The following is a 14,294-nucleotide window of genomic DNA, read 5'->3' as shown; positions in this document are numbered from 1 at the left end:
ATGCCTTGCTTGAAGTCCCGCCTTTTCTTCCGTGACGTGGTGATGTCACCAAGTAATACATTTGCATAATACCTGCCTAGCGGCTAGTTTGGCATGCCCTAAAACAAAGCTAGTTAGAGCGAAGCTCGATCAGAGTCCGAAGAGTTTGGTTTGGTTGACCAATCACAACAGTGGGCCAGCTGACCAATCAGAGCAGACTGGGCTTTTCGGGGGGGGGGGAGCTCAAACGGAGCGTTTTAGACAGAAAGTGAAAAGTGGCCCCACAGCACAGCCGGTATGAGAAAAGTCAAGCATTTTTTGAGCATTAAAGCATGTAAACATGTTCTAGTAGAAACCCAAAACGCACCAAGTATGCACCTGAAAATAAGCATAATAGGTCCTCTTTAATGCACAATTGTTCAGTTAGACAGTCAAACTTGTTCTATGGTGCTCACTTTACCTTGAATTTATTTGTGTTTAAGCAGGGTCCAGGCCTCACCTTATCATGCAGTCCCCTCCACCAGATGTGCCACCGGGTGCAGCACCTGACCTGCTCCTCACCTCCGCTGACCGCAAAAAGAAGCAGAAAGAAAGGAGTAGAGAAGAATACGAGCAGGCAGAAAGGAATGCCTCGTATGGCATTGTTAGTTCTCCATCAAAAGAGTCCGCCAGGCTGACTATAAAACTGTCCCGAGTGAAGTTTTCAGAAATGGATCAATCTGGAGATCTTCCTCCGAGGCCACGTGTCGACTCGGACCATGAAACGGATTTGACGAATAATAATAATCAGTTGTCGAGGACTGCCCAGGACTTGTCACACAGGTTCGGTGCTGAGGAGCAGGCAAACTGTCAGCAGGTTCCTGTTCGACCAAACACCAAGGAGTCTGGAGTCATCAGTGGGGTCGTGTTTGATGATGCTGAGATGGACACACTTGCAGAGATCGAGAGAATAGAACGCGAGTCGGCCAGTGAGAGAGAAAGGTGGTCTAAAGAAGTCCAGGATAAAGGTATTGTGTGTCCGCCATTGTCCTTTGTCTTTTTGCATTTTTTCAAGACCTAGATTGGTTTATATTTGCAGAAGATCTAAGCTGTGTTTTTCTTAATCGCAGATAAGCCACTGAAGAAACGGAAGCAAGACTCGTATCCTCAGGAATCCGGAGCTGAGTCAAGTGACGGGCCTACTGTACAAGGGGGCAACACTGACAGCAAGTTGACACCCAAGAAGACGAATTCTGCGAGTAACGGTGCCAGCCGGCCTGCCTTGATGGTCAGTATTGATCTGCAGCAAGCTGGCAGAATGATAGGACAGCCTGTAGTGGTCTTGGAAGCACAGAAGTTGTGTGAGGACCGCCTACGGCAACTAAAGTCAAAGGCGGATGGAAAGGTAGATACAGTTGTTGAAAACAGACCTGGGATCATCAGACAGCATGCCGAGAACACCAAGAAGTCTGGCTCAGATGGGCAACCAGAAACCCCCAAAGAGAAGCAAGAAAGACGCGAATCCAAACACAAACATGACAGCAAAACTGCCGGTGGCAAAGGCCACTCAGATGACAGACGGCCAGACACACCACGGCAGAAACATGACAAGCATTCAGACTTGCGCCAGAAAGAGGAAAAGAACCGCAACAGTCACCGATCCCAAGACGGCCAACCTGAGACTCCAAAAACCATTAGCAAGGCGGAGCGTAACTCCAGACTTCAAGAAGATAAAGTCAGGGAGAAGGATAAGGATAAAGACAGAAATAAAGATAGGGATAAGGACAGAGAAAAAGATAAAGATAGGGATAAGGACAGAGAAAGAGATAAAGCTGGAGATAGGGATAAGGATAGAGAAAAAGATAAGGACAAAGATAAGGATAAGGACAGAGAAAAAGTTAGAGATAAAGATAGAGATAGGAATAAGGACAGAGAAAAAGTTAGAGATAAAGATAGAGATAGGGATAAGGACAGAGAAAAAGTTAGAGATAAAGATCGAGATAGGGATAAGGACAGAGAAAAAGATAAGGATAGGGATAAGGACAAAGAAAAAGACAAAGAAAAAGACAAGGATAGGGATAAGGACAGAGATAGAGACAGGGAAAGGAAGCACAAGACGTCAAGGGAAAACTGCAACAGACACTCTCCTGACCGGCATACTAAAGCTGACAGCCCTAGAGTGAAGCAAGACGGAAGCAGAAAATCCACTGACCTCAATGGTCGACAGAAGACAGAAGAGAGTTCCGGCCTTCAAAACGCCCAAAATACGAAAGAGAGGAAAAGTGGGGATGGCAGCATTAGCTGCCAAGCTGGAAACAAACAGCAATCTCTTGAGAACAAACATAGTGAGTTCCCCTCGTACCTGCTGGGTGGCAAGTCAGGAAGTCTGAAGAACTTTGTGATTCCTAAGTTGAAACGGGACATGAAAGAGCCACCACTTCCAGCCAAGTTGATAGAGGGCTGGAGCGAACCCCTGGTCAGACTGGAGAGATTGTCATTGATAAAGGACTTAAACAAAGGAGCTAAGCCTGTCGTTGTGATCAACAAACTCAGTATTGATGAGGTAAAAAGGATCATTAAGGAAAGCAGGAATGCACACGGCTCCGGATTTGGGAAAGGTAGGTTTTTACTTTGTTTATTAAATAATAATAAGTAAGCAGTACTGTAGGGGATGGATATGTACAATGTGACTTTGCAAAGTTACTGGATTGTTTAATTGCTTTAAACCGCTGTTTCATGAATCACTTTTATCACAGTTGTTAATCCAAACACATAGCTGTGGATTAATGAGTTACTGATTGCATCTTCTTTTGGAATACAGATTATTCTGTTCTGAAAACTAACTCACCTCTTGTGCTTACAGAGATGTCAAACAAGAGAAAGCACAGTACGATCAGTAAGAAATCCAAGCACGCTGAGTTGAATGACGATGACTCTGACCACAACGATGATGATGATGTCGACGACGACGATGACTCTGACAACGAGAGTCAGTATTATTAAACTTAAAAACTTACACATTTGTACATCAGAGTACTGCAAAATCTGTCAAAAGCGCTGTGCTGTCTCCACTTTTGACGGAATATTGTTTTACCGCGCAGTAATCCTTAAGGTTAAACAATATGCACCTCCAAGTATTTTATATTACAATTATCAACATATGTCATTTATTCATTAAAGCAATAATTGGTGCTTAAACTTGATATTTTCTGACTCATCCCTTCTCTGTTGTTGTTACAGCTGCAAAGAAAAAGAGCAAGAAAGGTCACGACAAGTCATGGAAGCACGAAGAGAAGAAGGGGTCTGGACAGCACCGGCGAAGTGGAGGTTCGCATTCTGCTGCTCGCCGGGGGAGCGGTGGCCGTCAGCGTGACAAGAGCCCGAGCGACTCCAATGAAGACTCGCCACCACCGAGCCTGAAAGATGGTGAGTCTTTTTTGCATAGGCAAAAGAAAAACCATAAATAAATGTTGTAGACAAAGAGACAGAGAGTAACTTTCATTTTGTTATTTGTCTCTAAGAAGGCAAAATAACCATAAGACAATTAACATGTTATTTGTGTCAGACAATGCAAATTGTGACTCCTGTTTCTGACGGCTGTCATTCAAATTATTGCCATTTGAAATCAGCGATCCGTCAGGCCAATTCCCTGGATAGTTGGATTACTCCACCCAAGTCTGTCTCTATTAAATAAGCAGTGCTTGAGGGTGAGTTGCTGCTGTCAAGGATCTGACTAATGTTGTCTTCTTTTTGTCCAGTTGCCAAAAAATTGAAGAAAAAGGAGAAGCAGAAGAACAGGATAGCGTATGATTCCAAGATGACACCAGAGGGTATTGTTTTATCACTTTTATAATATTAGTGCATTTTAAAACTACTTATTTTTTATTAATCAATTTGTTTACATTTGTTTAACAGAAAAGAAGGACTCCTCCACATATAAGAGATTCATGGCCAACGCGGACAGCATTATCGAGAGCCTCGAGGACGTGGACCTCGCCGGAGCAGGTAAACATCTATCGCCGCACAATTTCCAAAGTTCATGATATTTATTGTGTTGGAAGTTGTAAAAAAAAAAAATGTCAACATTATAACTTTGTGCCCTCAAACAGACGAGGATGAGATACCGGAAGAGCTCTTGCTTGGAAAGCACCAGTTGAGCGAGCTAGGCAGCGATTCTGCTAAGATGAAAGCTATGCGCATCTTCCACAAGGTAAGAAGAGGATGTTTGTGCACTGTCACATGGTTACACTCAGGTTCACAGTTGATATCTAGCTGTTGTAAAGACGCATCATTGTGAAAGTGTCCAATCATTTGTTTGATCCACAGTTTCCGTCTGATAAACTGGTGAAAATGTTGAATATCCTGGAGAAGAACATTCAGGACAGCGTCAAACTTTCCACCCTGATGAATCATGTAAGTTGCCAGCCGGGTATGATTTTTTTTTTTTTTTTTTTTTTTTTTTTTAGCTGCTGTAGTGATGCGATTTGTCTTACCTGAAGTTTTGTCCTTTGTTTTAATGCGTTACTAATTGTTTTGAAATTTGTAGGACAATGATTCCAAGGATGAGGAGCGGTTGTGGCGTGACCTTATCATGGAGCGGGTGGCAAAGTCCGCTGATGCCTGTCTGACTGCACTCAACATCATGACATCTCCACGCATGCCCAAGGTTGTTTACATAGAGGATGTGATTGAGAGGGTGCTGCAGTATACCAAGTTCCATCTGCAAAACTCATTGTACCCTCAGTATGATCCGGTCTACAGAAAAGGTGAGCACAGTTTTCTTCTGTTTTTCTAAGTTGTTCTAAATAAATATAATAATATTGCAAAAAAATCTTGATCTCAAGGAGCTGTTTTTGTGCTTGCAAAGTTTGCATATTACCAAGCTGATGAGTCTGATCTATGTTGGTTCACATGATCTTTGCACTCAAAAATAAATGTTGGTGTGCCATTGTTAAAAATCAGTATTGGTATTTTGCAAGTGGTTTGCTTATCTTTTATTCATCTCTTATTTTCCCTTTATCTTCCTCATATAAGGTGGCGCGCATGCTTCAAAGTCCAAGAGAGCAAAGATTTCCACCCATAAACAGAAGGTGGTGGTCGTGCTCTATGACAAAGTGTGTGATATCGTCAGCAACATCTCGGAGCTCCTGGAGATCCAGCTGCTAACTGACACCACTATTCTCCAGGTGGGACTCTCCTGAATCTGGTCTGACGTCATTCAAATTCACCATGACCCCTTTTAACCTTTGACCCTTGAGTTCTAACATACTTGACTGCTTTTGTGCCCGACTTTTAGGTGTCCACCCTGGGTATTACACCTTTTTTCGTGGAGAATGTCAGTGAACTGCAGTTATGTGCCATCTCACTAGTGACAGCAGTAAGTCATTTTTTTCATGACATGCTCTTGCACAGCGTCTCTGTTGTGCGCCTATGTTTTTAATTAAGTGCTTTGCATTTGACTCTTCCTCAGGTGTTCTCTCGTTACGAGAAGCACAGGCAGCTCATTCTTGAAGAGATCTTCACCTCCCTGGCTAGACTGCCTACCAGTAAACGCAGCCTCAGGAACTTTAGGTAACTACATATCGAGTGAATATTTGCTGAATAAAATTACATAAATGATGATCATGGAAGTCCTCTGCTTTGCTCAGTAAACCTAACGATACTAATATCTCATACTCCCCCAGGCTAAACGGTGATGCGGATGAAGAGCCCTTGCATATCCAGATGGTAACAGCGCTGGTTCTTCAGCTCATCCAGTGTGTGGTTCGCCTTCCATCAGAGAGGGACTCAGATGAGGAACATAATAAGAAGGTAGCTACCAAGGATTTAACTAGGGCTGCACAATTAATCCAAATTTTATCAAAATCGCAAAATGGCCCACAGCAATTTTCAAATCGCAGGATGAGTAGGAAATCGTAATATTTGTTAAAGGCGAAATGTGTGTCAAAATACCATTTTAAATTAAATACTGTGGTGCTGCAGAGATGTCCTGGCCTACACATCATATTCTACAGACTTAAGAAAACATCTTTGTTTGGTACAGATCCCAGCAAAAATCACAACATAATTATTTAATATGTTTTTCAATAAAATTGATCATTCCGTCTAATATTACAAATCATATTGCAATATCAGTCAAAATAATTGCAATTATATGTTTTCTCAAAATCGTGCAGCCCTAGATTTAACTGATATTTAAATCATATTTATCTGAAAAGATGATTTTATTCAGAAATTGTTTGACATGTTGGATACTTTTTTCTAGGTGGATAAAGATGCCTTCATCACAAACTCTTATGAAACTGCCATGAGGACAGCTCAGAACTTCCTATCAGTGTTTCTCAAGAAGTAAGTCATTGGTCTGTAGACTGTTAAAGGGGGACTTTTGCACCAAGTGTCCTTACACAGTACACAGGCTGTAATATTAATGTTCAAGCACATATTATAATAACTTAATTGTATTCTGTATGTTTCAGGTGTGGCAGTAAGCAGGGAGAGGAGGACTACAGGCCGCTGTTTGAGAACTTTGTTCATGACCTGCTGTCCACAATCAACAGGCCTGAGTGGCCTGCTGCTGAGCTGCTGCTCAGTTTACTGGGCCGGCTGTTGGTGAGTAGCATCACTGACTTCTGTCCAGTAGAAAAGGCTGCTGATGTTTGTTTTTGTCGTGACATTTTTCCTCCACTTCTTGTGCTCTAGGTTCACCAGTTCAGTAACAAGCAGACAGAAATGGCGCTCAGGGTGGCATCGCTGGATTACCTCGGCACTGTCGCGTCTCGCCTGCGTAAAGATGCCGTCACTAGCAACGTGGACCAAAAGGCCATTGACCGCATCCTCAAAGAGGTAGACTAGATAATTAGGGAATTATTTTACCAGATGTAAATAAACAGTGGCTTTGAACTGCCTTTAAGATGCTTATTGATCTCCTTACAGATTCCAGGCAGTGATGAGACCCAGCAACTCCAGAAGGCCTTACTGGACTACCTAAATCAGAACATTGAGACGGATCCATCTCTATTGGTGAGCATTTCATTTTCATATACTAATCTGTGTATTTACAGAAACCATCATGGTCACATTTATGATTCCCTAACGACTGAATGCTCAGTGTTTACATGCATAATAATAATAATAATAATAGTAATAAAGACAATGCATTTGTTTCATATAGTTTGCCAGGAAGTTTTATATCGCCCAGTGGTTCAGGGACGCTACAACTGAGGCAGAGAAAGCGATGAAGTCTCAAAATGACGACGAGGACTTGAAAGGTCGACGTCATTCCGAGGATGTTGACTCAACTGAGGAGATTATGCAGAGGGTCGAGACACGAAAGAAATTCCTCCGCAAGGTCGTCAAGACAACACCAACAGATTTCAGTTCTCTGGGGTAAATAATACTTCACTGTGGATCACTGCACTAATTTGTTACGCCGTTTGACTTGTTCGCCAATCCTCTTGATTTTCCTTTCAGGATAAACCCTGACACAGCAGACTATGCGGACTCGTGTCTGATTGTCAGATATCTGGCCTCCATGAGGCCGTTCTCACAGAGCTTTGATATTTATTTATCACAGGTAAGAGGATTTATTTCACATGAACGTCAGTGAGAGATTATATTGGGTTGGCTGTCACTAACTTTTGTTCTCTCTTTCTCTTATATAGATTCTGAGAGTGCTGGGTGAGAGTGCCATCGCAGTCAGAACTAAAGCCATGAAGTGTCTGTCTGAAGTAGTAGCTGTGGATCCAAGTATTCTGGCACGGGTAAGCCATCTTGTATTGGCTGCTACACATCAACCACTGGATTGATAGCTGTAGCACTTAATGTTTACTTTAAATCTATTAATTCTAACAGGAGATTCTCCTCAAGCCCGAGTGCTAGGGTGGTGTTGTGACGTTACCAGGCAATTAAGCCAGTTTACCACAGTCACACTAGCAGGCATAACATTCAGTAATGTTTATCTGTGCTTGACTAATCTCCCCTATTTGATTTGCAGGTGGATATGCAGCGTGGTGTTCACTGTCGCCTCATGGACAACTCCACCAGTGTGCGAGAGGCAGCCGTGGAGCTCCTCGGCCGTTTTGTGCTAAGTCGACCGGAGCTCATTGAGCAGTACTACGACATGCTCATTGAAAGGATATTGGTAATTTCTTAAGCTTCCTCCTTGACCTTTTTTTTTACACCTCACTGTGAGCTTCTGTGTCATACACAAATGGGTTTTTTTCCCAGGTGGTAAAGTTTAAATTGATTTGGTCACATCACGTGCCCTCTTAGGGGCTTGTGGAATAATCAACGTCTATTACAGCCGAGTTTCCACCAAGAAAATCCTGGTAATTTTCGTCCCGGGATACTTTTCAAGGAACTAAAAGGTTCCTTCAGCCCATTGTTGTCTGCGTTTCCACCGTGGTCTAAAGACCTGCAAACATTAGGCAAATTAGTCCCCTGTACGAAAAAGCAACATGACATGAGATGAGGGCTTTTGGTGGTCACAGCGGTGAACACACTCTGCAGCCTGCAGTTCAGTGTGCCCTCCTGTTTGATCTAAAAACACATTGAAAAAAAAAAATCGTTTTGTCTCACTGCGACATTTACTGCTACATAGTATTTATTGATGCACATTGGATGTAATGAATGAAATGCAGAGGAAAATGAAACTAAGAGTGTCCGTCTTTACAGTAATTCATCTGTTGAGCGATTGATGTTTATTTATTTGTGCTTTAGAACGTAACCGCCATGAAGCACTCAGAAAATAATTGTATTTTCTGTTAATCACGGCACCGCCACAGTCCGTCTCTTTTACTGCTCGCCCTCTCAGCCCTCTCCTTTTTGTCTTGTCCTTTTTTAAATGAGTCAGGAAGCTGACAGCAAAACCTAACTTTACTTTTAATGTTATCGAACAAAGAGAAATGCTTTCCCCTCGTCCTAAAATGGTCCTAAATCGATACTAGAGTACTTCCTTGTTTTATAAATGAAGCGGTACAGTTGAAGCAGCAACGCTGTGTGTTTTACACAAACGGCGACGGTCATCCCTGCAAACTCCACTCCGAAATTCCTGTACTTTCAGAAAGTATTCCCCCCGAGCAGGGCCTTTTTGGGGGGTTAAAAGTCCCTGGATCTTAATTTAGACGCTGTTCCCTGCGGTCAAAATGAAATGAGTTGCTCAAATGGTACTTAAATCGGGGGAAAGTTGCCGCGGTCAGAAGAGGGCTATGATAACACAGATTCAAGTGGAACTTCTCTTGACTTTTGCAAACTCTGACCAAAAACTTAATTTAAAGTTCAACAGAGGTTAAATCATCTTTTCCCACACTGCCACCTAAAGAACAAATGAAGAACTGCAACGGGTTGAGAAATGTATTTCTTCTTGTCTGTATTGAGCTGTTCTTGTACCCATGTTGCCTCTCCACAGGACACAGGTATTAGCGTAAGGAAGAGGGTCATTAAGATCTTGAGGGATATTTGCCTGGAGCAGCCGGACTTCCACAAGATCACCGAGATGTGTGTCAGGATGATCCGAAGGGTCAACGATGAAGAGGGGATCAAGGTTTGGGTTTACTTTTTTAAGTGAATGCTGCTTACACGTGACAGTTTTTAGTTTTTAATATACAGTTCATATACATAAATATTTTTTCCCATGCAGAAACTGGTGAATGAGACATTCCAGAAAATCTGGTTCACCCCCACACCCGGTCATGATAAAAACGCCTTGACCCGGAAGATCCTGAACATCACAGATGTGGTGCGTACTACCTAGACTCGTGACAAAAATGTCGGCACCATCATTCAAAACATTTTAATGACATATTGTTATTATTATTATGACATTGTCATAATCTGACTCATGTCATGTTTTGATTTCATCCCAGGTGTTGGCATGTAAAGATACAGGCTACGACTGGTTTGAGCAGCTTCTCCAAAATGTGAGTTCTTTTTAACTTGTGTGGCTGTTTGATATCTCATCATCAGCTTGTGTGTCTTTATGATAGCTGGTGTGTGCATATGTTGTCAGGCATCTTATCTAACTTCTGTACAACATCTGTTTAGCTCCTGAAGTCAGAAGAGCAAGCTTCGTACAAACCTGCCAAGAAGGCGTGTGTTCAGCTGGTGGACAATCTGGTGGAACACATACTGAAATATGAGGAGTCTCTTGCAGGTAATAAAAAACAAATGTAATAGTATGTTTGCTTACAACATTCTTATTTTGTTAGACATTACTGTGCTGTGACACATGTCAATGTTTTCTGTGTTTGCGTTTCAGACTGTGAGGACAAAGGGGTCAACTCAGGTCGTCTGGTATCGTGCATCACCACTCTCTACCTGTTCAGCAAGATCAGAGCACAGTTAATGGTCAAACATGCCATGACTATGCAGCCCTACTTGACCACCAAGTGCAATGTAAGTCATTTTGTTCAGTATTATCTTTTACTTGAAGGTATGAGAAATCATTTGTTTGAGTCTGGTGCCCACAGGACAGAAATGAACAACACAAACTTTTATGTTGTGCTATAGGGCCATCTAGTGGCAGCCAAATGAAATCAACACAGCGGGCGTTACAATTTGCAAAGATTTACCTGTGTGACATATTAAGACCACAAATGTGGTGGTTTATCAGAGTTTACTGGGACATCATGCAAATGCAAATACTGTACATGACACAGCTCAGATGTTTTGCTGGAACAAATAAGTAGGATCAATCATACAGTATTACAGTTACAATCAGATGCTGAGGGGAGGAGTACAATTAATAAAGCAATTCACAAAGTTATTTCCCAGCTCAGTTTTGGACTGAGCACCTGTCTCTGTATTGACATTCCAGACTCAGAATGACTTCATGGTGATATGTAACGTGGCTAAGATCTTGGAGCTGGTCGTGCCTCTGATGGAGCTCCCGAGTGAGACCTTCCTCACTACCTTAGAGGAAGACCTGATGAAGCTCATCATCAAGTACGGCATGACGGTCAGTGTCATTTTACAGCTTACAGCTTTTACAGATAGCTCTGAGCATACAGATTTCATTTGAACACGATGCCATTTGTTTGTGTCTGCTTCTCAGGTTGTACAGCACTGTGTCAGCTGTCTCGGTGCTGTTGTCAACAAGGTCACGCACAACTACAAGTTCGTCTGGGCTTGTTTCAATCGCTACTACGGTAAGGCTTATATACTGTACATACATCGATTTTTTTTTTACCAGAATTCTTATATACCTTGAAATGGAAAAGGCTGCAAAAAGACTCTAAAATACACCAACATTTTAGTAGCATGTACATAGGGGTTGTAAATGTTAACCTGTTCATTCACCTTAAGGCCCAGACACACCAAGCCGACATCGAAGAACTAGTGGCGATGAAGGCCGTCCGTTGAGTCGCCTCATGTTGCCTTATGTCGCCTTATGTCGCCTTATGTCGCCTTATGTCGCCTTTGTCTTGGTCGACAAGTTGCATTTGAACACACCACAAAGACTAGAGCCGACAGCCATTTAGCACGTAAGTTCTGTGACTATGTGAGAGGAATCAATTTTCCACATCAGCGGGCGGTAATCTGTATTCGTCATTCAAAAAGGGAAACCGGAAGACGTGGACGGCGGATATACAAGCCGTTGTTATGATACATGAAACAAAGCAGTGTTTGCCGACCACTTTCAATTCACTCTCACCACTTAGCTTCATTCCAGACGGCCATGTCCTTGTGAAAATATCGGTGTGTTGGAATGATCAGATGAGATGAAGATGAAAAATGAGAAGAGCCTTCTGTGTTTTTCCTCCTGACTTTACTCGTTTTGCGGCTTGCTTGCCTCACTTCTGTATCTCTTCTCGTGCACTGATTCGTTTAAGCTGAACAGCCAATCAGAGTGATTTCTCTCACCGACGAGGTCCGCCGCCGATTCAACATGCTGAATCGGCTGAAAAGCCTGCGACACGGGCAGACTAGAGCCGACGGTGCGGGCCACACCGCAAAAACTAGACCGACAGACGCTCACAGACATCCCCAAACTGTCTGACGGTGATCGTCGGCTTGGTGTGTCAGGGCCTTTAAAAGTAAAGGTTACATTATGCTCATGTAACCTCATTCAGCCCATTGTCTCATTTCACATCCAAATAAATAAGAGCATCGATCGCACACCAAATAGTGTTTTATTGTCCAGTGTCTTTGCTAGTTCACTGCATGAACGGGAAGAACAAAAGTTAGTTTTCACTGCCCATGTGTATCATCCTATAGGAGCTCTAGCAAAACTGAAGACACAGCACCAGGAGGACGCCAACAGCTCCACTCTGGCTGCTAACAAACCTACTCTCCTGCGCTCACTGTTCACTGTGGGGGCTCTCTGTCGACACTTTGATTTCGACCAAGAGGAGTTCAAGGGCGCTAACAAGGTAAACACCAGCAATCTGCTCGGACTGTGTGTGCAAGACTAACTGTAAAACCTGTTTTCATGACTGACTCCCCCCTGTTGTCTCTCAGATTGTCATCAAGGACAAAGTGTTGGAGCTTCTGCTGTACTTCACCACTCATGAAGATGAAGAGGTCCAGATCAAGGCCATCACAGGTCTAGGTATGTTGCGCCTCGTCTCAGACGAACATGTGATCACTGTATTTCTACTGTAATTTCTTGTTTGCATTTGCCAATGTCTTTGCCTTAAGTTTTCCTCTGAATTGATTGTATTCAAATCACTTCCATTGTCTCAAGGCTTCCAGTTCATCATGCACCCAGAGCTCATGTTTGTGCAGGATGTGAAGGTTCTGTATAACAACACCCTGTCAGATGAAAACAGTTCAGTCAATCTGAAGATCCAGGTGCTTAAAAACCTGCAGACATACCTGCAAGAGGAGGACTCTCGAATGCAGGAGGCCGATCGCGAATGTGAGTTCAACAAATCCATCTCATGTGTTACCTGAGATTGTCACTGTATGTTCAGCATGTCAGTCATGTAGAACATCCTTAGACTGATCAAGCTGATGTTTTTTTTTTTTTTATTATTCAGGGAAGAAACAATCCAATCAGGAGGATCTGAAAGAAATGGGGGACATCTCATCAGGCATGAGCAGCTCCATAATGCAGATTTACCTGAAGCAGGTGCTGGAGTCCTTCTTCCACACGCAGTCCACTGTTCGCCACTTTGCCCTGAGTGTCATTACACTGACTCTCAGCCAGGGCCTCATCCATCCTGTACAGGTATGTTCACTCACCAAGATATACACTACTCTCTTACACGCAAGATCCGTGTGAGATTTTCTTTTATCTCATAGTCTCTGCTGACTTGAATGCGTCATGAGCCGCTCACAGATTTGGAACAATTGTTTTTTTTTTAGTGTGTGCCCTACTTGATCGCCATGGGAACAGACCCTGAGCCAACCATGAAGAACAAGTCCGATCAACAGCTGGCGGAGATCGACAAGAAGTATTCAGGCTTCATCCATGTGAGTGGCTTGCTGGTTTATGATCGCCAGACTAAGTGTGAAAGTGTATACAAGACAGTTTGCTATAACAGTATCTGCGGGCAGTGGTGTGTCTATGTTTCTGATCACTTCATTGAACGCTACGAGGATGGGAAACTTGGCTTTACACTCAGATTTTTATGTTGCACAGAAGCACAAAAGTTACACAAAAAATGTTATTTCTTTATTTTTATTTGTTATAAAATAAAAAAGCTACACTCTACACATCTCATAATGTACCGTAGTTCTACTTTTGATCCTAGATTTGTAGTCTGGTAAAAATAAAATACAGGCTTCACAAAAAAAAAAATCACATTTATCAGATTGGATTTTAAATATCATAATTTTATCTACCATCAAGCCGAATTGTATCCCTGTGAATCCACAGATGAAGGCCGTAGCGGGGTTGAAGATGGCTTATCAGGTCCAACAGGCCATAAATGGGTCCAAAGGCCCAGCCATTCGAGGGTTTCGTCGCGACGACTCAGACTCTGCTCTGTGCGCTCATCTCTACACTCTGGTCCGAGGGAACCGACAATACAGACGGGCTTTCCTCATTTCCCTGCTCAACCTGTTTGATGACAGCTCCGTAAGTTCACCTTTCTTCTTCTCTTTGTGTAGATTTGTGTGTCTTCAACCACCCGCTATCCATGCTTCGCTGCTGCTCATGAACTGTTAATTTAAGTATCAATGTTTTAAACTTTGTCCCCCTGCAGAAAACAGAGGTGAACAGGTTGTTGTTCATAGCAGACAACTTGGCCTGCTTCCCCTACCAGACCCAGGAGGAGCCTCTTTTCATCATGCACCATGTAGATATTACTCTGTCTGTCTCTGGCAGCAACCTGCTCCAGTCTTTCAAGGAGGTGAGAAGCTTTTGTTTAATTTAGTAAATCTTGCTCCTAGAT

The 14,294-nt window shown here is 42.8% G+C and overlaps 1 protein-coding gene across 5 annotated transcripts in view; it reads left to right on the top strand.

The window, feature by feature from the left end:
- Positions 1-14,294, top strand: part of LOC119478137 (nipped-B-like protein B) — a 29,081-nt gene that overhangs the window by 10,704 nt on the left and 4,083 nt on the right. For 4 of the 5 annotated variants that reach the window (XM_037752601.1, XM_037752599.1, XM_037752600.1 and 1 more), the window contains exons 9-43: positions 462-986; positions 1,089-2,576; positions 2,822-2,947; positions 3,199-3,384; positions 3,717-3,788; positions 3,874-3,963; positions 4,068-4,168; positions 4,285-4,371; positions 4,505-4,724; positions 4,993-5,144; positions 5,255-5,335; positions 5,429-5,529; positions 5,643-5,769; positions 6,224-6,306; positions 6,435-6,567; positions 6,658-6,801; positions 6,892-6,978; positions 7,130-7,344; positions 7,429-7,531; positions 7,620-7,718; positions 7,952-8,098; positions 9,365-9,499; positions 9,596-9,694; positions 9,822-9,875; positions 10,000-10,108; positions 10,214-10,350; positions 10,772-10,912; positions 11,009-11,102; positions 12,172-12,326; positions 12,415-12,505; positions 12,641-12,814; positions 12,936-13,126; positions 13,264-13,371; positions 13,778-13,978; positions 14,106-14,252. In XM_037752601.1, coding sequence (XP_037608529.1) covers positions 462-986; positions 1,089-2,576; positions 2,822-2,947; positions 3,199-3,384; positions 3,717-3,788; positions 3,874-3,963; positions 4,068-4,168; positions 4,285-4,371; positions 4,505-4,724; positions 4,993-5,144; positions 5,255-5,335; positions 5,429-5,529; positions 5,643-5,769; positions 6,224-6,306; positions 6,435-6,567; positions 6,658-6,801; positions 6,892-6,978; positions 7,130-7,344; positions 7,429-7,531; positions 7,620-7,718; positions 7,952-8,098; positions 9,365-9,499; positions 9,596-9,694; positions 9,822-9,875; positions 10,000-10,108; positions 10,214-10,350; positions 10,772-10,912; positions 11,009-11,102; positions 12,172-12,326; positions 12,415-12,505; positions 12,641-12,814; positions 12,936-13,126; positions 13,264-13,371; positions 13,778-13,978; positions 14,106-14,252 — 6,203 coding nt within the window. The remainder of the gene's footprint in view (positions 1-461; positions 987-1,088; positions 2,577-2,821; positions 2,948-3,198; positions 3,385-3,716; positions 3,789-3,873; positions 3,964-4,067; positions 4,169-4,284; positions 4,372-4,504; positions 4,725-4,992; positions 5,145-5,254; positions 5,336-5,428; positions 5,530-5,642; positions 5,770-6,223; positions 6,307-6,434; positions 6,568-6,657; positions 6,802-6,891; positions 6,979-7,129; positions 7,345-7,428; positions 7,532-7,619; positions 7,719-7,951; positions 8,099-9,364; positions 9,500-9,595; positions 9,695-9,821; positions 9,876-9,999; positions 10,109-10,213; positions 10,351-10,771; positions 10,913-11,008; positions 11,103-12,171; positions 12,327-12,414; positions 12,506-12,640; positions 12,815-12,935; positions 13,127-13,263; positions 13,372-13,777; positions 13,979-14,105; positions 14,253-14,294) is intronic. The other variant, XM_037752604.1, reaches the window with a different exon arrangement.

This window comes from Sebastes umbrosus, chromosome 19 (genome assembly GCF_015220745.1).
Source record: "Sebastes umbrosus isolate fSebUmb1 chromosome 19, fSebUmb1.pri, whole genome shotgun sequence".
Classification (NCBI taxonomy): domain Eukaryota; kingdom Metazoa; phylum Chordata; class Actinopteri; order Perciformes; family Sebastidae; genus Sebastes; species Sebastes umbrosus.
The sequence above is the reverse complement of the archived record's forward strand: the minus strand, read 5'-3'. Positions and strand labels throughout refer to the sequence as shown.